The 25471-nt window shown below is 47.8% G+C and overlaps 1 protein-coding gene across 2 annotated transcripts in view; it reads left to right on the top strand.

Moving 5' to 3' along the window:
* Nucleotides 1–20288, top strand: part of AZIN1 (antizyme inhibitor 1) — a 493870-nt gene extending 473582 nt beyond the window's left edge. For both annotated transcript variants that reach the window (XM_086966090.1, XM_086966091.1), the window contains exon 12: nucleotides 19359–20288. In XM_086966090.1, coding sequence (XP_086822216.1) covers nucleotides 19359–19479 — 121 coding nt within the window. In that variant the 3' untranslated portion in view covers nucleotides 19480–20288. The remainder of the gene's footprint in view (nucleotides 1–19358) is intronic.
* Nucleotides 20289–25471: the final 5183 nt, after the last annotated feature.

The raw sequence follows: 25471 nt of genomic DNA, 5'->3' as shown, positions 1-25471 counted from the left end.
GGAAGATGCTGAACTCCCGGCGTCCCTGAACGAAGCTAACGTGGTCTCTCTGCTGAAACCGGGTAGAGAAGCGAACGAACTCGGCTCATACAGACCATTAGCGCTCCTCAACACCGATTACAAAATATTAGCAGCGACACTGGCCCGGAGACTTGCACCACTGGTCCCCACGCTGGTACACTCTGATCAGAATGGCTTCGTACCGACCCGGAGCACGTCCTACAATCTACTCCGCTTTTTCAGGGTCCAGCGGTATGCGACCCCCACCTGGCCGCGCTCAGGATGCATCGTGCTCGATCTGGAAAAAGCGTTCGACTCGGTGGAATGGCCATATCTCCTCCGCGTCCTCGAAGTACGAGCTGGGCGATGCCTACGTCCAGATGGTGGGACTCCTCTATCAAGCGCCCGAGGTCCGAGTCCGGACTGGACGGTTGTTCTCTGACAGGATCCGCATTGGAAGGGGTACCAGACAGGGCTGCCCCCTCTCCCCTCTATTATTCGCCTTGGCGATGGAGCCATTGGCGGAACTGCTCCGCACCTCCGGCGACGCCTGGGGCATCCCACTGGCAGATGGCATACACTCGGTGTCTCTGTATGCCGATGACTTATTGTTATATATTAGAGACCTCACATGCATACCTGCGGCAATCACAGACATCTTTCGAACGTTTGGAGACATGTCGGGGCTCCGCGTTAACTGGGCCAAATCGGGAGCCTATGCATTCAGTGGCGAGATGCCACAGTGTGATGTGCGCATGATGGGGGAGATGCTCCGATGGCACCCGACGGTATTTAGTACCTAGGGATCTTAATATATCGAGACCCTGTGGATCTCCTGGAGGGCAACCTAGTGAGAGCCATATCCTCGCTCTCGGCCCAGGTCACGTTCTGGAACTCCCTCCCACTGAATATGCCAGCCAGAGTGTCGCTAACCAAGATGATAATGCTCCCCCGGCTCCTCTATTATTATGCTAACCTGCCAGTGTATGTGCCGGCGCACATATTCAAAGGATTGGAAACCCTCACCAGGCGCCTCCTCTGGAATAAGGGGAGACCCCGGGTAGCATTGAAGACCCTATACGCAGCCACGGACGCTGGAGGCTTAGCGGTTCCCAATCAGGAGCTATATTACTTAGCAGCCCAGCTACAATGGGTCGCTTACTGGCTGAGCGGCAAGAACCTGATGGACACGGCCACGGTCGACACCACCCTGTCTCCCGTACAGGTGCTGACTCTCTTCCACCCCCTAACACAGGTCCATGTGGCAGTTGCGAAGCGGTGCTTTGTGCGGAGCCTCAGACTCACCAAAAGTACGGTGCCCTATGCTCCGAACCTGCCTCTACTAGGGACTCCCTTAGGCACTGGCATACTGTCCTCGACCGAGCTACGCAGCTGGACTGCGGCAGACTTGGACGACCTGAGCGGCCTATATAGCGACGGAGAGCTGTTGCTCTTCGAGACCCTGGCAGCAGACACCGAGCTGCCAGTGGGTCAATTTCTGGCGCACGCCAGACTCCTCCATGAGTTGACGAAGGCATGGGGTGACATGAGCCACGAGCCGTCCACTCATCTACTCATCCAATACCTGCATGTGATGGGCGATGGGTCCCACATAGTGCATTGGTTGGCACAAGCGCTGCACAGTCACACCCAATTTTCCTCCCAAAGACTGAGGGAAAAGTGGGCGACCGACCGGGGTACCGACTGGACGGACAAACAGTGGGCTGCAGTATAAGCGGGCGCCAGGAATATTCCTTGCAACGCGCGATTTAAGACCATCCAATATTACATCATTCATCGTGCATATTTGTCTCCAGACAAACTGAATCGCTACTTCGGACTCACTTCGTCGGCATGTCCCAGATGCGGCATCCTGGATTCGGACTTCTTGCATGCACTCTGGAGTTGCGCCCACCTCGCCTCGTACTGGTCGGCGGTCACGGACACGTTGACGGCGGCCACAGGCGATACCCTCCCCAAGACATGGGAAGTATGCCTGCTGGGACTCTACAAGAGAACCAAGCAGACCAAGCTACGGGCGCGTTTCTGGGACTTAGGCCTCATCACGGCTAAGCGCCTTATCATGAAACGGTGGAAAAGTGCCACCCCACCGCGCCCTGCGGACTGGCGTCGCTCTCTTGATAACTGGGCTTGTGCGGAGAGTGTGTCTCTACACAGGGAGGAGACCGCTGGCCTACGGAAGTACCCGATCGCCCAAGACTGGGACGCTGCCCTAATCGCGTACCATCGGGCGTGCACCCAGGCCGGTATAGAGTACCATCCCGACACGGAATAGAGGGGACCCAGTTGATTGCTGTCCTAACTTGCCGCGGGCTCCCCCCCACCCCGCCACTCCCCCCACCCCGCCACTCCCCTCCCCCGTCCCCCCCCGCCTTCCCCGACCGCTGAGACCTTACACAACGGGGGATGTCCCCGCCCTGCAGCCGCAGCGACACCACTTCCTCAACTGCCCCCGCCCCTGCGCGACCCGCATAGGGTGCACCACACACAGCTAGGGATCTAGATACACTACTACACACGCAAATACTGGTCCAACAGTTGTTGAAATGTTTCTCCCTCCCCCTCTTCTTTTACTTCCCAGTTATATCTCTTGGTTGACATAGAGGTTGTTCATACTGTACTTATGATAATGTTTGATCCCCCCTCCCCGCTTACGTTTCACATAATGCCGGCTGGATGCTTCCATGAACAGGAGACGGAAACCCAGCGACCCATATGACAACGGAGGGTATGATCCTGCCTCTGCCCGCTAATGTGCTAATCAGGGAACACAACTTAAAACATTGTCTGTTGGTTTTCGTGACCACTCTGGTCCTTTCGCAGTGCTACGAGCTGCGAGCACTGTAGCACGAGACGTTTCCTGGCACCGCCACTTGCGGACTAATGCATCTCCACTGGCTACTGTTTATTTTCACTCATATGTAACTGACATGTCAATATGTGCTATTTGCTGAGTACCGTTTGTAGTAGTAATTCATTGTTATGACATTGTATGAATAATTACTAACTTATCTGTGAAACTAAATAAAGTTTGGGACCGTTGGTCTTAAAAATAAAAATAAAAAATTCAATGCTAGTCACGGAGGTGAGGGGCTTAGTGTTCTCAAGACAGGAGTTGAATTTATTGGAGTCCAAATTTTTCCAGTTTCTGGTTAATCTTGGTTCTGTAGGAATTACTGGAGTCTTGGGGGACCGATCGATTATCGTAAACTCTACCAGGTAGTGGTCTGACCAGGGGATAGGTAGGGGAGGCCTGCTTGTTACAGTGTCCAAATTAGAAAAGATGGGATCAAGGAGGTTCCCTGCCTTATGCGTTGGGCCCGAATTGTGTAGAGTGATATTCAATGCTGCTAGATCCAGCGTGAGATTGGTATTAGTGGGGCAGGATGTGTTGTTAAAGTGTGTTTAGGTCAACAATTAGCAGGAAGTTGGTAGCGTTTAACAGCATTGGGCTATGTGCTCCGGAAGAGCAGTAGCCCACGAGCTGGCTGGGCCAGGGGGGCCGATAGATGAGGGTTCTGGAAAGAGTGTAATTTGGGGATAGCAATACTTTAAACAGGCCAGATTCACTGTTGGGAATATCTAGATCCTCCCATTTACAGAAGTAGATTTGTTTAAAAATGATGGCTATCCCTCCTCCCTCTTTCCCCACCCTATTTTTTCCGATCTAGGTGTAATTGTCGGGGAGGGCGGATGTTATATCGGGGCCGGAGCTATCATTTAACCATGTCTCAGTCAGCAATAGGGCAGCTGGTTGTGAGGAAGTAAGTAGGTCAAAGATATTTCTCTTGTGCTTCGGTAGTGACCTGCAGTTCAGGCTGATAAATGTGAGTTTTTGAGAGGATTCACCGAGAGTGCCTTGATTGAGGCTGCAGAAAGTCAGATGTTGCAGTATTAAGCATAGAGGGGAGGAATGTGAGGGACAGATTACATACCGGGCATGTCAATGGGGTTAGATGACAGCACAAGGGTAAGTTCTGCGACACTGAGGATGCATCTGTAGAACAGATGGACTGGTGTAAGGAAATTGGGGAGGCCAGTGGGCTGGACACATCTCCAGATACTGTCATGCTCTCCACCAACTGTGGCTATGGAGGAAGGGTCTTCTTATGTCCTGGTGGTAATGAGGACAGCAGAGGTTCTAGGATTGGAGTTGCCCTCAGTACAGTTCAGGGCTAATCTAGAGGTCTCCTGTGAATAGGAAAATTGCACGCCGCCATTGCCCGGCTCCGGTTGACTTAAAGTTCCTCAGTGAACTTCCCACCCCTGAGAGTTTGGTGGTGCAGGCATACACGTCCCATGGCGCATTCCCTTCTGTCCCCCCTCCCTGCATGCTTATTGGGCCATTTCTCCCACTCCCTTTAGGAGACAGTTGCACAAGTGCTGCCACAGGTCCCAGAGGAAGGACTGGAGAGATGCAGAAAAATTCACCATTCGGTGTGGTCTTGACACAACTGACTTGCTGGGCAGAGCAGTTTTGTTCGACAGTGGCCTTACGGTTCCAAGCCTGGCTAAGAACATCTAGCTGCTCCAGCGATGTCCAGGCTAATTGGATGGACTTGCGCTTTAATGGATCTTGTCTCCTTTGAAGAGAAGGCAGACTGCTGTGAAGCACTTCAAGGACTCTTGTGCTACGATACGATCAGATCCTTGTGCCTCTTAGAATCACCACATAGCCAGTCTAGCTTTCCCCACTGTAGGTGAGTAGGGTCTGCAATCCTATGGTCACCCCAGATTTTTGCTTTTTGCTTCACTGGTTTACGACTTTCCCTGGCTGTGGGCCTGCTAATCAAACCCACAGCCTAGCTGTTCACTCTCTAAATTGACATCCATGTACCTTAGGTGCATTTACTTATTGGTATTGGGTCACTCTTGTAAGTCCTTGTACAGTGTACCATAGGTACCCAGGGCATAAGTGAACCCAAGGCCTACCAGGGGCTGCAGCATGTATTATGCCACCCCTGGCTGGCCCTCCAAATCTGACACAACTGGCTGATCAATCAGCTGGGGCAAGGTGGTGTAATCACCCTTTGCTTTAGATATAGTATACCTATATCTAAACCTGAAATGGACACATATACTCCTATAAGTCACTCCTATGGCAGGCCTTAACAATCCTGGAGGCAGAGTGCTTGGAATTATGTGAGACAGTGCTCTGTCTGCAGCTTTCGGAACCAAGTCCTGTAGCTGTTTCCATGATAACGCTATACCATAAACTCTTAAGTGCATTATAATCCTTGCGGTTAATGCTAACTTTGGCAACTCTAGAGGGCTTGTTAAGCCAGCTGTTATACCATCACATACCCCTTGAACACCAAGTGAAAGGACACCACACAAGTGTTATGAAAATAAACAGTATATTTATTAGAATCACAACAGCCCTGTACTCTTTATGAGGACAGGGTACTAAGCACAGAACAAAACTCTTAGGAAAATACTTAAGTTAGCACAGTATATACAAATGCCCGAGGGCACGGAAAGTTTATTGGTCTCGGGCGGACCCGATAAGGCAAGTCGGAAGCGAGGGACTCAGGACCTTTAAGTAAGGAGGCTATGCGGGCACCGAAATGCCGGAGTTACCTAGCCACAAGGGCTGTGGCTGCACAAGTCTTACAGGCGTCGGGGGTCTTCGCTGACGAGCCAGGAGCCGGAAGGAAGGAGTTGCTGGCCGGCGACCAGTGAAGAATAGTTCGTAGAGACCCAAGCCTGGATCAGAGATCGATGATACCTGAAAGCAGAGGGGACCAAGTTCGTACTACTAGCCAGTAGTCGGAGGGTACCAGGAAGGCACCGGATGGCCGTCACCTCGACTAGGTGAGTGGGCGACGCTAGGCTCTGCAGTCTCACGGACCAGGAGGCGTTGTCTGCGACCAGGATGGAGGTGCGAGCTGTCCCACGAAGGTTGATGCTGTCGGCGTCGCTGGGTCCAGGATTGGGGCGACAAGCCTTGGCAGATTTCAGGGCCACGTGGTGGGCCTAAAATGGCGTCTTGAGTGGACCAGGAGGGTCCGGGGTGCTCCTCTCGGAAAAGGGAGCAAGGGCCGGTCTGGAGCAACCAGACCAGCAGAGTTGGTTGTCGGATGTCGTCAAGGAGATCACAAGCCAGCGGCTAGTGATCGGACAACGTGCTGAGCGGCGAGCAGAAGGGCCCCACGCAGATCGTGGAGATGCTGGGAGGCTGCACTTCGGTGCTGGAGCTGCTCAGGATCGGGGCTTCTCGGACCCCAGAGCACTCACCAGAGGATTCCTTCGGTGGTCGTGCTGGATTAAGAAAGCGTGCAGGTTTTGATGATGGCCGGTCCCTCGAGGTCTCGTCGCACCCACAGATCTCAGCTGAGCTGACGATGTGGGTAGAGGTCAGAGGTGCCAGGGAAGCCGGTTCTTGTCGAGCTGGGCAGTCGGATTCCTGAGGAAGGACGTGCAGCAAACCGCAGAGTTCTTAGATGGTGCCTGCGGATGCAGGGTGACTACTCCTTAGCCACAAGGGAGAAATCTTGAGAAGAGTCTCGAAGTCCTTTCGTAGAAAGTAGTTCTTGATTCAAAGATGATCTAATTTGGAAGGGTCCCCGCTCCGGCCTTTATCCTAAAGAAAGGGGTGGGTACATGACTAGGTCCTGCCCTAGGGGTGGGACCAGGAAGGGGGGTAGCTACACCCCTCTCCCCCTGCTGGACTTTCCCCAGGTCAGGGGCTGCGCGCCCCTGGAACTGGTTCTAGCCGGCAGATGCGTAGTGAGCACCGGGGTGCCACTCCTCAGTCACCTTCTTGCAAAGCCCCACCTACCCAGAATACACAAACCCTGTCTGGGACGGTGCGAACACCGCCCCTGACAGGAAACCCTTTGTCCAAGCTCTCCTCGCTGGAAGGACTCCCAGCAGCAGGAGGTCAGACTCGTGTCTGTGGTGGCAGCGTCCATTTTGTGGAGCTGAGGCTTCAGTTAACTTTAACCGGGGTTCACAGTTACGTACATGTCGTGTCCCTCTAGAAGGGCGGAATGCTAACCTCGTCGCCAGAATTGGTGAGGGGGCAGCATCCCGATTCGTATGACACCTTACTCGACATGTCTTGATAACGCGATACAGAAGTTACCGATATGATACGCGTTATCATGGAACAGCCATTGGGTCTTGGTTCCGCAAGCTGCAACCGGGCTCGGCTCGTGCCAGAGCCCAATTCACACGGTTCCATGCACTCTGCCTTCAGGATTGTCAAGGCCTGCCATAGGAGTGACTGATAGGAACTCGGGTGTCCATTTTAAGGTTAGGTATAGGGATACTATACCTACAGCAACGGGCGAGTACGCCACGTTGCCCCAGCTGTCGTGCAGCCAGTTGTGACATATTTAGATGGCCATCCAAGGGTGGCATAATACATGCTTCAGCCCCTGGTAGGCCCTGGGTACACCGATGCCCTGAGTTACAGGGTCTGACAGGGTGGCCCAGTTCCAATTGGGTAATGCACCTAGGGTACACACAGCAATTTAGCGAGAGAACAGCTAGGCTGTGGGTCTGATTGGCAGGCCCACAGCCCGAGAAAGTCGTAAACCAGTGAAACAAAAGCAAAAAGTCCGGGTGATCATAGGATTGCAGACCCTACTCTCTTACACCATCCCCCTGGCATTCGATAACAAAATCTTGGAGAAGTGTCAGAGAGAGCTAAATTCCTTTGTCTGGAATTATAGATCTGCGCGAGTGGCATGGAAAAAACTGAGGAGGAGGAGGAGGGGGGGGAAAGGGGGGACTGTCCTTGCCTGACTTGCAGTATTATGCATGGGCCTTTCAGTTGTCCCATTCCAGAATGCTTTTAAAAATACCATCTAATAAATCTACTGGTGTAATGTTTAAAGCCATATTGGTTGGAGCTGTAATACCAACTAATGGTTTCATGTTTAAATTCTGGGATCAAAAATACTTCAAAAAAGTAAAGTTAAAAATTCTTATGTCCCAGGCGAAGGTCTGGTCACAAATAAGGATAAAACTAGGTTTGCCGTATTTCTCAAATTATGCACCTATCTGGGAATCTCCCGGGTTACCGGTGTGTTTGAAAGATAGACTGGCAATACCGGTGAGAGATGGAGGAATAACAACATGGGAATATCTGCTTGTTGGAGAGTCACTGAGGTCCTGGGAGGAGCTATGGGGACAACTGGGCATAGAGTTTTCGAGATTCAAGTTTATACAACTAGATAGCTGGGTGAAAGCACTGGCAAGGTCAGGGGTAACACTTGGGAAGAACAGCACCATAGAACAAAAGTTGGTAAAACGACAAGGGGGGGGGGGGGGAAGAAGTTTCACAGTGGTACTGGAACCTGTTGGAGGAGATAGATGGTGAATTCACCCTCCCGGAGCAATTATGGGGAACAGAGCTCGGGGCCCAAAGTATAGACATCTGGCAGAAATCTTGCACCCTGCTATATAAAAGTGTTAAACCTGCATGGCTGAGGCGTAATCATTTTTTTACAATACATCAAGCCTATTTTCCCCCTTTAAACTGTCTAAATTCATTCCAGGAAAGAAATGCAATAAGTGCAATTACATCGCGGCCTCGGACATCCATATGTTTAAGGATTGTCCTTGTATAGCTCAGTTTTGGAATGAAGTGAAAGAGACCCTGGACTCCATTCTCAATATCTCGGTGTCCATCACATTACCACTTATTACCCCAGTATTGGAACTTTCATAGATTCCCATGCTTTGTATCATTCCCCGTCGTCGGAATGGGAGTCTCGGTAACAAAAATACCATAGCTGTAGGTACAAAAGATAATGGAAAAAGGCCTAGGCCTCATTCCCTTTCGTAGCATATCACCCTCTTTGTGTAAAAGAGACAAAACTTTGGCATCAGCCAATCAGAAGTGCCTCACCACTTAGAACCTTCCTGAAGGAACCTCAGAGCCTCAGATTTTCTACCGCACGTTGTGCTAGGGAGTCTCCTTTGAGCTCTGCTCAACTTCTACTCTTCAAAAGGATTACTTCAGGATTTTCTAAAGGATTTTCTTCAGAATCTTCCAGATTCTCTTCAGGATTGTTACTACTCCAGGATGTTGGAAATTGAGAAGAAAAAAGCCCTTTTCAAGCCTTGTTCCTCCTGTGGCAAGAAAAGGCTTTTTGTGGAGGATAAGCATAAGGACTGCATTTATTGCCTCTATCCTGACCACCAGGCTGCTGACTGTCAGATCTGTCGCACTTTTTCCGCCAAAACCCTCCGGGACCGTGAGGGTAGGCTCCTGACATGGCTGCAAAAGCTTAAATCAAGGAAGGATACTGTCTCAAGTGACAGTGAGGATGCTGGATCGATGTCTTCTACAAGAGGGTCAGTGAAAAGGGGTAGGGGTTCCCCCTCTACTTCTGTGGGAAGATCTTCAAAGGCCTCAAAAAAGACCCCCAGTGAGTCTGAGAGCCCAGGTCCCAGCAAATCTCCTCACGGAAGTGTAAAGGAGAGGGATGGACCTTCTACGCCTTCTACAGGTGAGAAGACTGCTACAGCCTTCAAAACACCTTCATTCCAGTCTTCTGAGAGGACTTCTAAGTCCTCGACGACGAAGACGTCGACAGCGGGAGGCCCGTCGACTAGGACATCGAAGACTCAGTCTACAGGAGGTTCGTCGACGTCGCTACCGTCAACGGCAGAGTCCTCGCCGTCGACGGAGAAACTGAAGACGCCGACGACGAAGGTACCAGCTTCAAGGGTGACGACGAAGGAGTAGTCTACGTCGAAAGCCCCGTCGGCGACGAAGGCCCCGTCGACGTCGAAAGCCCCGTCAACGTCGAAAGCCCCGTCGACGTCGAAAGCCCCGTCGACGACGGTGTCGACGACGAAAGTCCCGTCGACGACGATGACTACGGTGTCGACTGCGGTCTCGTCGACGAGGGCATCGACGACTACTACAGTGACTATGACAACGGCTGGCGTGTCGACAGTTTCATCGTAGACGACGTCCAGGACACCTATCTCGACGGCGTACATACAACCGTCGACTACGGAACCGACGATATTGTCCACAGAAAAGCGGATTACCATTTCTGTGACGCGGATCACGCCAGAGATGACTTCTCCAAGGACGGTGTCCCCTCTGTTACCTACCATGCTCCTTCAAGAGGGAGAATCAGAGGAGGATGAACAAGATGCATATAGCTATGCCAATAGTCCTTCCCAACTTTTTGTCAAATGCCAGGACACTGACTCAGAGGGCGAATACGGCCACGAGGAATGTGGTCCTAGTCAGCAGCAGCAGCAACCTGAACAGGAAATGGTTTCAGTGCCAACGTCTTTCCTGCAAGATCTACATAAGATGCTACAGGACTATAAATCTAAGGCCAGTAGACCTCTGCCAAATACGTCAACGCCTGCTACGCCTTCAAGGACTCCGGCTTCATTGGTGCCACCTACTTTAACGGCTCCAACTTCTCCACAGCCTCAAGTGTCCTTCCAACAGGATTCCTCTGGATTGCCAGGGACTCATGATGTTAATGAATCCTCGGATGAGGACCAGCAGTCAGATCATGTCTCTAATCCCGACACGGAATATGATGAATATGTTATTGACAATCCCGCATCGCCAAATCCGGACCCGGCGGACTCCCCGCCAGCGGATATTGGGGGCTTCCATCAGCTGATGGAGAGAGCTGCGGCAAGATTTAAATTGGTAATGCCTAAGGTTACCACAGATTGTTTCTTATATGATTTTAAGGAACCCTTTCGGAAGACTGCCAGGTCCATACCTATCGTGGATCACCTATGGAAAGAGGGCATAAAGGCAATGACACACCCGGCGACGGTGGTCCCGGTGCTACCGCATCTCGATAAGAAGTACAAGGCGACCGATGATGCCCCTGCGGCCTTGACAGGTCATCCAAGACCAGACTCTGTGATCTCGCAGGCAGCGCAGAGGAAATCGCGCAACCCTTCGGCACCACTGACAACTCCTCCGGACAAGGAAGGGCGGAGGTTGGATAACGTGGGAAAAAGATTCTCATCGATGGCAAGTTTGCTGGTGCGAGCGGCTAATGCCTTAGCGATCCTGGGTAGGTACGACCGTCAACTCTGGTGCAATGTCGCCCCGTACCTTGACCAGCTGCCTCCTGAATCTACGTCTGAGGCAAAGAAGATTTTACAAGAGGGAGAGGCGACGTCGATGGAAATCATCGATTGCGCAATGGATATTGCAACTACTGCATTCCGTTCATTGGCTGGGGCAGCAGTACTCCGTCGCCAAGGATGGCTTAAAGCTACCTGGTTCCGGCCCGAAATCCAGAATAAAGTATTAGATCTCCCCTTTGATGGAGAGGCATTGTTCGGCAAACTCATTGACGACACCCTGCAAGATATAAAAAAGGACACAGAGACTGCTAGGTCCTTGGGGACACTTCAGTACAGGAAGTCGCCTTTTAAGAGATCCAGAGGCAGGGGTGGTAATTACATAGGATCCTTCCAACAACAACGCTATACCAACACAGGCTCAGGTTCCCAGCAACACCGTCAGCCTCACCAGCAGCGGCAGGGCCAGTCTTCCAATTACTCCAGGCCCTACAATAAAGGAAAGCAGGGGGCACGAGGACGCGATTCGTCCAAGCGCCAATAGCGGCCTCCTGGCTCTTCCTACTGGACCCTCCTTCAGGAAGTCATCAGTTGGAGGCAGGGTCAACAAATATCTTCACAACTGGTCCAAGATAACATCGGACCGTTGGGTGCTCAACATCATTCGGAAAGGGCATACCTTGGAATTCACACAAGTCCCTCCACCCAAGCCCCCGGCAGCCACTTCATCCAAACACCAGCGTCTCCTTCGGCTCGAAGTTCAACAGATGCTCCGGAAAGGAGCCATAGAGCCAGTTCCCTCAAACCAGAGAAATCAAGGATTTTATTCCAGGTTCTTCTTGGTGAAGAAGATGCTCGACAAGTGGCGCCCCATTTTAGACCTCAGGGGGCTAAACACCTATCTCATTTCTCTGTCCTTTCGGATGGTGTCCCTCCAGGACATCTTGAAGCTAACCAGCCCGGGGGATTTCATGTCCACATTCGATCTCGAGGATGCCTATTTCCACGTTCCGATTCACCCAGCGCACAGAAGGTTTCTACGATTCACAGTAGCCAAGAGCCATTACCAGTTCAGGGTTTTACCCTTTGGACTCCTCTCAGCCCCAAGAATTTTCACAAAGGTGCTGGCGCCTGTAGCAGCTTTCCTGCGAAAACACAAGTTTCAGGTCTTTCCCTATCTGGACGACTGGTTACTGAAAACTCCGTCCAGAGCAGCAGCGAGGCAGGCGGTTCAAGCATGTACCAATTTGTTTCAGAACCTGGGACTCACTCTGAACAAAGAGAAATCTTGCCAGGTCCCTTCCAAAAGGGCTCGTTTTCTGGGAGCCATCTTGGATTCGAAGCTATCACGAGCTTTTCCTACTCCGGAAAGGAGGCAGAAATTACAAACCATGGCCCAAGACTTGCAAACAAGAAAGTCTCTTTCAGTACGCCGCTACAAGTCTCTACTGGGAGTGATATCATCGTGTATCCCATTGATTCCCCATTGCAGACTGAAAATGCGTCCTTTGCAGGAACAACTAGACAATCAGTGGAAGCAAGTCCACAGTTCATTCGACGACAAGGTGACAATCACTCCAGAGATGAAGGAAGCGGCCTTATGGTGGACAAATCAAAACAACTTGTCCCAAGGTCTATCCTTCGCAAACGACCCGTCTCCACAAGTGATAACGACGGACGCGTCATTGGAGGGTTGGGGAGCAGTGATGCAGGACCTACATGTCAGCGGTCATTGGTCACCCCAGGAAAAACGCCTCCACATCAACATGTTGGAACTCAGGGCGATACGACTGGCTCTGCAAGCGTTTCTTCCTCGCCTGGAAGGTTCACAAGTGCTTATCAGGACGGACAACACCACGGCCATGCACTATGTGGACAAGGAAGGAGGGACCAGGTCGCGCCCATTGTCGCTAGAGGCTCAACATGTCTGGGAATGGGCGATCCAGCACAGGATGTCACTAACGGCAGAACACTTGCCAGGCGTCCTAAACGAAAACGCCGACAGACTGAGCAGGTCATCCTCGATCAGCCACGAATGGGAGTTGAATCAGGAAATCTTGGAACAAGTCTTCAGCCTGTGGGGCAGACCGAACATCGACCTTTTTGCCACTCCGACCAACAAGAAATGCCGGTCTTACGCAAGCAGGCTTCCCCATCAACATTCACTGGGAAATGCCCTTTCGATAGCCTGGTCGAAGACATTTGTCTACGCTTTTCCTCCCATTCCTCTGATGCCACGCCTACTCAGGAAACTCAAGGGGGAACCGTGCAGGATGATCCTAATAGCCCCGGCTTGGCCGCGGCAGTTCTGGTACACGGAGCTCCATCTGTTGTCCATAGCTCCTCCCTTGCCTCTCAGGATTCTGCCGGATCTTCTCACAATGTCCAGAGGACAGATTTTACATCCAGATCCTCAGTCGTTACACCTGACTGCATGGCTCCTGAGCAGCGAGAATTTATGAACCTGCCATTGTCAAGGGAGATTAGGGAAGTTCTGTCCCAAGCAAGGGCCCCTTCCACTAACAAAACTTACCGCCTTAAGTGGAAGAGATTTTGTTGATGGTGTCGAAAACAAATCCATTCAATTCCAAACCTCATCAAATCCTACCTTACCTGCTGTCTTTGGCCAAATCTGGACTGGCCCTTTCATCAATTAAAGTCCATTTGGCTGCTTTGTCACGGTTCAGAAGGACAGACTCCGGGCCTTCCTTGTGGTCTTCCAGAATAATCAAGCAATTTCTTAAGGGCTTGTTCAGGGTCTATCCACCGGTGAGACCGCCTCCTCCTACATGGCATTTGAATCTGGTCCTTTCTCAACTTATGAAGGGTCCATTTGAACCAGTCCATCGTTCTGACATCAAATATCTTTTGTGGAAATTGGCTCTCCTCCTTGCTGTCACGTCGGCTCGGCGTGTGGGAGAATTACAAGCTTTGACCATCCAAGAACCTTTTCTTCAATTCAAGAGGAACGTTGTGATCATGAGGACTAATCCTAGGTTCATGCCAAAAGTTCCCTCGGATTTCCACTTGAATGAACCGGTCATTCTGAAGACGTTCTTCCCTCAACCTTCTACGCCAGCGGAGAAAGCATTGCATTCGTTGGATGTGCAGCGATGCTTAAAATTCTATTTAGAACGTACTAAAGGTTTTCGTAAATCGTCTCAACTGTTTGTGGCCTTCGGGGGACCGAGTAAAGGCCTTCCACTATCCAAACAGGGTGTTTCAAGATGGATCACGAGTGCCATATTACATTGTCACAGGGCTGCAGGAAAACCTCTGACTGGAAAGATACAAGCACATTCCACAAGGTCTGTGGCTTCTTCAACAGCACTCTTCGCGGGGGTGCAAATTAAGGATATCTGCAGAGCTGCGACCTGGAGCAGCGTTCACTCCTTTACCAAGCATTACTGCTTGGAATCTCTGCAACAAGATGATGCAGCAGTAGGACAGGCTGTCCTGAGGAACCTCTTCCACTGATGGTGAGCTTTCCTTCTTTCCCACCTTCCATTTTTGCACATTTTGTATCTAATGTCATGTTTTCTATTGCTATAATTAACGATGCAAAATGTGATTATATTGCCAACTGCTTGCTACTCTGATACAAAGCATGGGAATCTATGAAAGTTCCAATACTGGGGTAAGAAAACAAGTTACTTACCTGTAACTTTAGTTCCCCAGTATTGATAACTTTCATAGATTCCCATGCGCCCACCCACCTCCCCGGGGAAAGCTCAGCCTACAACAGATATGGTGTCTAAGTACACAACGGCTACGAAAATCTGAGGCTCTGAGGTTCCTTCAGGAAGGTTCTAAGTGGTGAGGCACTTCTGATTGGCTGATGCCAAAGTTTGGTCTCTTTTACACAAAGAGGGTGATATGCTACAAAAGGGAATGAGGCTTAGGCCTTTTTCCATTATCTTTTGTACCTACAGCTATGGTATTTTTGTTACCGAGACTCCCATTCCGACGACGGGGAATGATACAAAGCATGGGAATCTATGAAAGTTACCAATACTGGGGAACTAAAGTTACAGGTAAGTAACTTGTTTTCTTATGCTGGTGGTTTTTGAACTCCGAGTTCACTGAGGCCTGGTAACCAGACCTCAGTGCCTGTTCCCTGATCCAAAATGTGGTTACGTTGGCTATAGCCAATTAGCATAGGCTAAAAGTCCCTAGTTTATGGTACCCAGGGCCTGTAAGCTAGCCATCCAGCACTGGTTGTGCCACCCAGGGTGTGGCACAACTAAACTGACTGCCATTGCAGACTGGACGAGCAGTTTACTGCTAGCCGGGCTTTGCCATTTAAACAAAAGACAAAGTCAAACCTCCCTCTGTAATAATGTTTAAGTCACCCCTATGGCAGGCTTATCGAGTCCTAAGGCATGGTTCAGCAGATTTCATGAGCAGGATATATATTTTATATGTTCTGGCAGTAAAAACGCGAAACTGTTTTTTTTTGTTTTTTTTTCTGCAGCAATGGTACAACAGCAACATGCTGCTCTGCATGCCTTTCTTGGACTGCAGGTGACCATCACGTCCATTGCATCGCTAACCAGGGGGAGGTGCACATCTTGCAAACATGACTATGCAGGTTACTTGACCTCCCCACATCCAGATCAGCACATCAACTGCCTATAACTACAGGCCACCCGTCTAGCCCTCACAGTTTTCCACAAGCTTATCTGAGGCAAAATAGTCCTCAGAAAGGTGGACAAGTGAAGGGCCATGTATTACAAACTGAAACAAAGGGGTACTCCCTCCAGCTATCTGCGCTAGCACAGGATATCAGGGTTGTATAATTAAACAACTACGCCTGGAATCACGAGTGCCTAAACCACGAAGGCTAAACAACGACCAAATCCTAACCACTAAGTATTGTACCACGACTTACTGAACCACGAAAAAAATATATTAACATAAAAATCGAATCTTAAAGCAGGAATCTTGAAATTGTTTACTGTGCCCTTTATGAACGGTCGCTTTCAGTAAACCATACTTTTAAACTGTTGGAAATAAAAACTGTTAATCTCCAGACTACAATTAAATAAAAATGTTGTTGATGTTGACGTTTGATTACGGAAATCGATTTTCACTTTGTGAAGTTGGCCGAGCTGTTTCAGGATGGTTTCTTCGAACATGAAAATACTCGCAGCGGAGGCAGAGCCTAGAGCTGCAGATAAGACAAAAGAATTGAGAAAAAGAAATTATGTAAACCCGCGAAAAGCGCAATCCTAGTGATGGAAAAGAACCTGCTAGAATCAGATAAAGAAAGAGAAAGTGCCAGGTGGTCTGTTCCTAAATTTATAATATATATTTCATTAGCTTCTTGATGCAGCATACCACATCAATTTACTTTTTTACTGATCACTTGAGTTGTATAATCTGAATAAAAATGTGCAAAATGACAGAGATCATACTGAATGACACAGGGAAGCTGGGATATGAAACTGGTCATAACTAGAATGCTTACTTTTGCGGCTTATCAAATGAAAAATTAAAACCAAATGCACTATTTAAAGCGATGTAAAAAACACATCAGCATAAACATTTCATTTGCAAACAATCCTAGGGTGCCATCTACCGGCCGCACAAGGTAAATTTAAACTTTGTCTGTTCAAGATTGTTTATTAAAAATAATTTTCATTCAAAGTGATCTTTAAATTAATTACATTTTTGTTCATGTTTAAAGGTCGAAGTCATTGTTAAGGCCACTTGTTGTTTAATAAAGTAGTTGTTAATGAGGTCGTGGTTCAGTTCCAGGTCGTTGTTTATGAGTCGTTGTTAAGGACACTCGTTGTTGAAAAATCGTTGTTCAGGCCGTTTCCCGTATATCAGGCACTTCGAGTGGTGGGGAGCCCCAGGCATCCACCTCACCACCCCAGCATCACCTCCAGGTATCCACAGCGTGCCCATGTGCAATGTACTATGGATGAGCTGGTCTGGGATATTTCCTCCTCCACCCATATGTGGTGAGGAAGATGAGACAATGTGAACCATGCACCCTGGTACTGAGTGCTCCTGGAGATGACAATCAGTCTCTGAGGAACTACGAAATTAGGCTGGATCTTTGCACATAACACTGCCAAATCAAGCACCCAAGCCCTATGCAGCTCAGCCACCTGAGGCTTTATAGTTAGGCTACCTAAATTTCTTCAATGAGTTTAGGCCTTTAATGCCAGGTTTCAGGGCATAGTCTGCGATCTTTTTCACCTTTAAAAAAGGCAGGCCTATTCTATACTTCCATACATCTACACCTAGCTTCTTTTCCAGCAGTATGCAAAAAATGGAGAATGCTCATCGCTCTACAAATCCCTGTGGTTAAGGCATGTATAGAGGAACTGGAATGTGTAATACCCTGAAGAACACACCGAGTCACTGTGTGGAACCCTAACATAGTACTCATAAGGCTTGTTGGTCTACCCTGTGACGCCCTCCACGTTTGTAACCCGTTTCTATTGTGAAAGTGGCTTTCTTGGTAGCCATAACCTGGCTCAGACGCATCACTGAGTTACAAATACTCACTATTCAAGAACCATTCATTCAGGTACTCAAGTGCTGGGTGATTCATACAACTAATCCAAAGTACTTGCCCTTGGTAGATTAACCTTAACACATCAACCAGACTATTGAGCTGCCTGTTTTCTTCCCACAACTAGATTCATAAGCCAGAGGGCAATGCACTCTTTAGATGTCAAATGGGCACTCGTATACTATATTGCATGCTTGAAGTTCTTGCATAAAAATAACTTAGTAGCTTTTGCTAACCTCTACAAAGGTTGTCCTATTTCCAAAGTAGGCATTAGACAGTGAATTGTCAAGCGTATCTAAACTTGGTACGCTAAAGCTTAACATGTACGCATTGTACATTCCAGAGAACACTACTCACAAAGGGGGGCGACCATGGATATTCTCTGTAACATCCCATAACCAGACATCTGCAAAGCAGCTACCTGGTCGACAATACAAACTTTCACAAGGCACCGCTTGTGGTCGTACTAACCTATCGACCGTTATGCTTGGCCAAACTCTAATAAAAACATTTCTCTAAACATCTGCATAATCTGCACTAGTATTCACTTTAGAAGGACCGTGTTATGCAGACTACGCAGACCATGTGTATTTTCAGCCACACGTGCTATGAACGGAAATTGTCTTTGCCCTCTAAGCTACTGGTCAAAATTGGGTGGTGCTGAAGATACACATGTGCCGACACTCCTCTCTAGAATTTGCTAAATATTTCATGTTTTGTCTTTTTACAGTTTACTTTAACAACTTACAAAATACACAGGACATCTTTGTAGTCATACTCTGCACTCTACATTCACTACTTGACACCTGGAATGGAATCTGTTCCCATGTGCATTCTAAACTAAGGTAGGAGTACCGCATATCCTGCGACTCAAAGCTGCTTTAAAGAAAAACTTGTAATGTCTGAGCCCAACACTAGATACCAGGAGTATGCAGAACATGTGAATATACAGCACCAGATGCGATTAACTGATCCTTACAGGGTAGGTAACAGTTTCCTCCTCCATCTACCTCCATCTATAGTATCTTTCATACTCTCATGCGAACCTCCCTCCTACCCAGTCAAAGGCTTTTGTGTATTTTCTCCTTTCAAAATTGTGCTATAAAAAACACAAGGTATTGTCACCTCTGGGGTAGTGGCTTTCAATTTTGCCTTCCCCTCATTGATTGGATGTTAGGGTTTTTTTTAATGTGGCACTAAAGCAAATGTCCTTTCTGTGTAAATCGGACCTTACTGTTCTTGTGATATTACCTTGAGACTTCAACTGTACAACCGGGAATAATTCAAGCCAATCTATGTAAGACACCAGCACTCGAATGCTATTGGTACATGTATTTAACTATTTTCATCTGGCATCCATACCTTACACTAAATGGCAGGGGTATGCAGAGCATGTGACGCTACAGCACTGCACTCTACGCACAGATGCTTTCAGGGTAAGAAACAGATTCCTTTTTATTTGAGGTGTTGGAGACTGAGGGGTCTCAGGATATCTCCCTGAAACTCACAATACATAAGCACAAACTGAAATTCCGTCTTTAAAGAAAAAAAACTTGTAATACCGAAGACCATGCTCTAGATGTCAAGATTGTGCACAGAAAGTGAATCTACAGCACCACGTTGCAAACAGATTGTTAAAGGTAAGTAACATTTTTATTTGTGTATATTTACATAATCAGTGACTTTACTGCAGAATTTCGAAACTGTTAAACTTGAATTTAATTGTTTTTGTGTACTAGTTTTTTTTGTAAAACTAAATTTCTTTATTTTGTAGGTATGAAATGCAAGATGCTGGTATTACTTCAGAAGCATTGATGAAGAACTTCATGTTTGTGCCTTCTTGCTTTCAGCAGAGTGAAGAAAAAGTTTCCAGCAGTAGCTTAATCCAAGTTTAAATGTTCCAGTTAGAACTATCATTTCAAATCTGTAGCCTGTTTGGTCAACATTCCACTGCAGAAGAAAATGGAACAATCTTGAATTTATACTTGTTTTCTTCAAAACTTGAATATCTATACGGGACCAGGCAAGACCAGCTGTTTTACAAAAATGAATTGCCGAGAATTTCATAACAAGCCCGGATTTAAACTTGCCAGTTTGAGCATTTAAATATTATGCAACAAAATGGATGACTTAGTCGAGGTGGAAACCATCTTTTGGGTTCCTTGTTTAACAGTTTACAAACAAGTACACAGTTTTTATACTAAGGATTCCTGTAAGACAGTCTTGTAAAGTTATTGTCTTTTTCACAGATAAGTTGATTATCAGTGGAAGACATGTGGCATCATTAGTTTAGTGTATGTAGAACATGTAAATTTGTGCTTTGAACTTTGCTTCAATAAATGTAAAATTGGATAGTATTGTATTTGACTGGACGTAACCCTTGTATAATTGCAATAAACTTGGGTAGATTTTACCTTTTTATTTTTGGCTCAGTTCAGGAAAGAGGTTACGAAGTGACTACTTCTTTTAATGTTATCTTAATGATATTAAAGTGCTTTAAACTATAGACCGAATACCTCCCCTTCGACAGCATTTAACAGCAGTTACTGATGCCAATAAATTAAGAGAACATAAATCTGCATGCAAGTTTAGAGTTGTTTTGGCAAGGGAATTATTTAAAAGCTGGATGTATTTACAATTGGCTAACATTTGTACTAGAATTAATACAGGAGAATGCCAATAAATTCTCAAAGCCAGCTCTAAAGATTGAGTAGTGTTTCAATACTGAAGTCTGTTACATCAATGCATATCTGACAGTTGTTAAACCAATGCACTTAAGTACTGATATTCAGCAATGTTTCCTTCAGCTACACCTAGTTTGAGACCGCATGCTTGGCAATACAGTCAAATGTATACATGTTGGAATTGTCAATTTGCTTTATATTTGCTACTGTCAAAATCTTCATTTGTCATACTATGTATGAATTGTACAGCTTGCTGCTGATTGCAAGTTGTCTAATTGTTATAAACACTGCCTCGTTTCGGAGTTAAAATTACTCGGTCATGACTGATTTATGTGTAATAATTATATACAGTGGACTTGGTTTCTGTCGGATGCTTCTAACCGCAGATTCCTTATCTTTAAAATATCCAGGCACCAGACCAGACTCTATTCCGAAGCTCTTCAAAGAAGTGCTCGTTAGTGCTGTTAGGTGGCATTGTGCAGCTCGCTATTGACTTTGTTCCACCAGAGAAGTGGCAGAGTAAAGCTGGTATAGACACTACCTCAGTGTGCTGATGTCAGCTCCTTTCTTTCAGATATTGAGCTAGTGCTCCACTCTCCTTTTCTTGTCCTTTGACAACCTTTTTTTGCCCCAGTATTGGAACTTTCATAGATTTCCATGCTTTTGTATCATTCGCCTTCGTTGGAATGGGAGTCTCAGTAACCAAAATAACATAGCAGTAGGTACAAAAGAGAAAGGAAAGTCCTAGGCCTCATTCCCTTTTGTAGCATATCCGCCTCTTTTTGTAAAGGAGACCAAACTAATCATCAGCCAATCAGAAGAGCCTCACTACTTAAAACCCTCCTGAAGGAACCTCAGAGCCTCAGATTTTCTGCCGCACGTTGTGCTTAGGGAGTCTTCTTTGAGCTCTGCTCATTCTCTAATCTTCAAGTATTTTCTTCAGGATTTCTCTTCAGAATTTCTCTTCAGAATTGTTGGCTGTCCCTTCCAGTATGTCTGATATGGAGAAGACCCTTTTCAAGCCATTTTCCACCTGTGGCAAGAAAAGATTGTTTGTTGAGGACAGGCATAAAGATTGCATATATTGCCTGTATCCTGATCATAAGGCTGCGGACTGCAAGATCAGCCGCACCTTTTCTACCAAGACCCTCCGGGACCGTGAGGGTAGGCTTCTCACCTGGCTCCAAAAACTGAAGTCAAGAAAAGACAGTCTCCAGTGACAGTGAAGAACCTCTTCAGCTTCATCTTCAAGAAGGTCAGTCAAAAGGGGTAGGGCTTCCCCTTCATCTTCTGTGGAGCGTCCAATTAAGGCCTCAAAAAAGACCCCCAGGGAGTCTGAGAGCCAGGGTCCGGTCGAATCTCCTAACCACGGTGTAAAGGAGAGGGAGGGACCATCTACACAGTCTTCTGGGGTGAAGACTGCTCCAGCCTTCAAAAAGCCATCTTCTCAGTCTTCTGAGAAGTTGGACAAGAGTTCCAAGTCATTGACGACGCAGCTGAAGGATCCGTCGAAGAAGGCGTTGAAGCCCAAAGTTAAAGTGGTACCGTCGACTGGCTCGTCGGCGGAGTCGTAGACGGTGGTGACAGCAACGTCGACGAGGATGTCGATGGGAACATCGACGGCAGCGACGATGGATATGCGAACAATCCATCCCAACTTCTAGTAAAATGTCAAGAGACTGATTCCGAAGGAGAGTACCTGCAAGAATGTGCATATCAACATTCTGCTTGGCCACAGGAGTATGCGGCAAGAGATGGTATCTGTTCCATCTTCTCTCTTGCAGGATCTCCATAACATGCTGTAGGATTGCAAATCCAGATGTTCACAGCCTGCTGCTATTCCAACTACTCAAGCCCTACCTGTCCCTACGACCCCTGCAATGGTCTCTCCAGAGTTAGACCGACTCAGGTGATGTCTCAGCCACAGACACCGGTTCCACAAGTGCCTTCAATACCACTGGACACTCATGATGATTCCTCAGATGAGGATCAAAACTTTGATGGCAGGCCTAATCAAGGCTTAGAATGGGACGAATAAGTCATCCCGGACCCGGCTTCACCATGTCCCGATCCGGTGGACTCCCCTCCGGTGGATATCGGGCGGTTCCATAAGTTGATTAAAAAGGCGTTTAGCAAATTCCAGCTACCAATGCCTTCTGTTGCCACTGAGTGTTTTCTATATAACTTTAAGGAGCCATATAAGATCACTAAATCTATCCCTATTGTTCAGCATGTTTGGGAGGAAGGCCTTAAGGCAATGAAGAATCCAGCTTAATAAAGAGATTTATAAATAAAAAAATTAAAAAAGAATCCAGCTACGGTGGTCCCTGTTCTACCGCGCCTGGAAAAGAAATATAAGGTGCCCGAGGATGGTCCAGCGTCTTTGACGAGACACCCAAAACCAGACTCTGTGATTTCACAGGGTGCACAGAGGAAGTCACGCAACCAGTCGGCTCCATTGACTACTCCTCCAGATAAGAAGGGCAGGAGGTTAGACAACGCTGGGAAGAGATTTTCTTCAATGGCTAGTCTTTTGGTGCGGGCAGCAAATGCCTTGGCAATATTGGGCAGGTATAATCGCCAACTATGGTGTGACATTTCGCCTCATTTAGATCAACTGCCTCAGGAAACAAGAGGTGATGCGAAGAAAACTTTACAGGAAGGGGAAGCAACATCAGATATAGATTGTGCCATGGACATCGCCACAACAGCCTTTCGATCGGTAGCTGGTGCAACAGTTCTGCGTCGCCAGGGATGGCTCAGGGCGACTTGGTTCAGACCTGAAATCCAGAATAAGATCCTGGATCTACCTTTTGATGGGAAGGTGTTATTTGGGAAGCATATCGATGACACTCTCCAGGATATCAAGAAGGATACCGAGACAGCTAAGTCTCTGGGTACACTTCAGTACCGAACAGCTCCATTCAGAGGTAAGAGTACCACGTACAGACGCTCATACCAGCAGCAACAGTACTCGTATGGATCTGGGTCACAGCAATACCACCAGCCTTATCAGCAAAGACAAGGCCAGACCTCGAATTTCTCTCGTTCGAATAATAGAGGGAAACCGAATCGCCAGGGACGTGATACGTCCAAAAGACAGTAGCGGCATCCCGGCTCTTCCTACTGTGCCCACCTCCACAAGATCATCAGTGGGAGGAAGAGTAGCTCAATACCTTCAGAACTGGTCCAGGATAACATCAGACCGTTGGGTGCTAAACATCATTCGAAAGGGCCATACTTTGGAATTCACACAAATCCCACCATCTAAGCCCCCGGCCGCCATCCCATCAAAACATCTGCGGCTAGAAGTTAATCAATTGCTCCTGAAAGGTGCTGTAGAGCTGGCCCTCTCCTCTCAAAGAGGGGAAAGATTATATTCCAGGTTTTTCCTGGTAAGGAAGACTCTAGAGAGATGGCGCCCCATTTTAGATCTCGGGGAGCTCAACACCTCTCATTTCCCTATCCTTCCGGATGGTCTCGCTTCAAGACATACTACGTCTCATCAAGCCAGGGGATTTCATGTCCACACTCTATCTCGAAGATGCGTATTTTCACATTCACTTTCACGTCTTCCCTTATCTGGACGACTGGTTGCTGAAGGCTCCGTCCAGGGAGGCTGCGAGGGAAGCAGTCAACACATGTACGAACATTTTTCAGAATCTGTGTCTTACTCTCAACAAGGAGAAGTCCTCTCTGGTCCCGTCAAGGACTGCCCGCTTCCTGGAGGCCATCTTGGACTCAAATCTCAACAAAGCTTTCCCAACCTTAGAAAGACAGGAAAAATTGTGAACCATGGCACTGTTCTTAAGAAAAAGAGGGTATCTTTCAGTACGCCGTTACAAATCCCTTCTGGGAGTGATCTCCTCATGCATCCCTCTAATTCCTCAATGCAGACTGAGGGTGCGTCCTCTCCAGGAGCAGCTAGACTGTCAGTGGAAGCAGATTCACGGTTCATTCGAAGGCAAAGTGACAATCACCTCGGCAATCAAAAAACCTGCCTTGTGGTGGACAATGCAGGAAAACCTATCCCATGGTCTATCTTTCGTAAGCGATCCGTGTAGACATTGGTCACCTCAGCACCGTCTTCTTCACATCAATCTCCTAGAACTCGGGGCTATCAAACTGGCTCATCAAGCATTTCTTCGTCGACTGCGAGGTTCGAAGGTTCTCATCCGGACGGACAACACCACGGCCATGCATTACATAAACAAAGTAGGAGGAACCAGGTCTCTCCCGTTGTCTCAGGAAATCTGGGAATGGGCTATCCTTCGAGATTTCGCTGCAAGTGGAGCATCTGCCAGGGGTTCTGAACGAAAATGCAGATAGACTAAGCAGGCTATCCTCAGTCAGTCACGAGTGGGAACTGAACCAAATGGTTCTGGACGAGATCTTCCAACAGTGGGGCAAGCCTTCGATAGATCTATTTGCCACCCCGACCAACAAGAAATGCAGGTCTTATGCCAGCAGGCTTCACCATCGAGGATCATTAGGGAATGCGCTTTCAATAGCTTGGTCAAGATTTGTTTACGCCATTCCAGTGATCCCGAGGCTTATCAGGAAGATCAAAGTGGAACCATGCAAGATGATTGTGATAGCTCCTGCTTGGCTGAGACAGTTCTGGTTCACGGAACTCCATCTGCTGTCGCTCGTCCCTCCTCTTCCCTTGCGGACCATTCCGCTCCTGAGCAACGAGAATTCATGAACCTTCCAATCTCGAATGAAATAAAACAGGTTCTCTCCCAGGCTAGAGCCCCTTCCACGAATAAGACTTAGTTTTAAATAGAGAAGATTTTGCATTTGGTGCAGGAAAGAAGGCGTTGATCCTTTCTCTTCTCAACCTCATCAACTTCTGCCTTATCTTTTATCCTTAGCTAAGACAGGACTGGCGTATTCTTCCATAAAGGTTCACTTAGCAGCAATTTTTAGATACAGACGTTCGGCATCTGGACCTTCTCTCTGGTCTTCAAGAATAATTTAAAAAAAATTCGAGTCTATCCCCCAGTGAGGCCTCCGCCTCCTACTTGGCAGCTGAATTTGGTTCTCACACAAATCATGACATTTGAACCTATACATCGAACAGACTTGAAATTCCTTTCATGGAAATTGGCTCTCCTTCTTGCCCTCACATCGGCAAGATGCATTGGGGAGTTACAGGCTCTCACGATTCAGGAGCTGTTTCTCCAATACAAGAGGAATACTG

This window comes from Lissotriton vulgaris, chromosome 4_1 (assembly GCF_964263255.1).
Source record: "Lissotriton vulgaris chromosome 4_1, aLisVul1.2, whole genome shotgun sequence".
In the NCBI taxonomy this organism is placed as follows: Eukaryota; Metazoa; Chordata; class Amphibia; order Caudata; family Salamandridae; genus Lissotriton; species Lissotriton vulgaris.
Note: the sequence above shows the minus strand (reverse complement) of the source record. Positions and strands in the feature narration are given on the sequence as shown.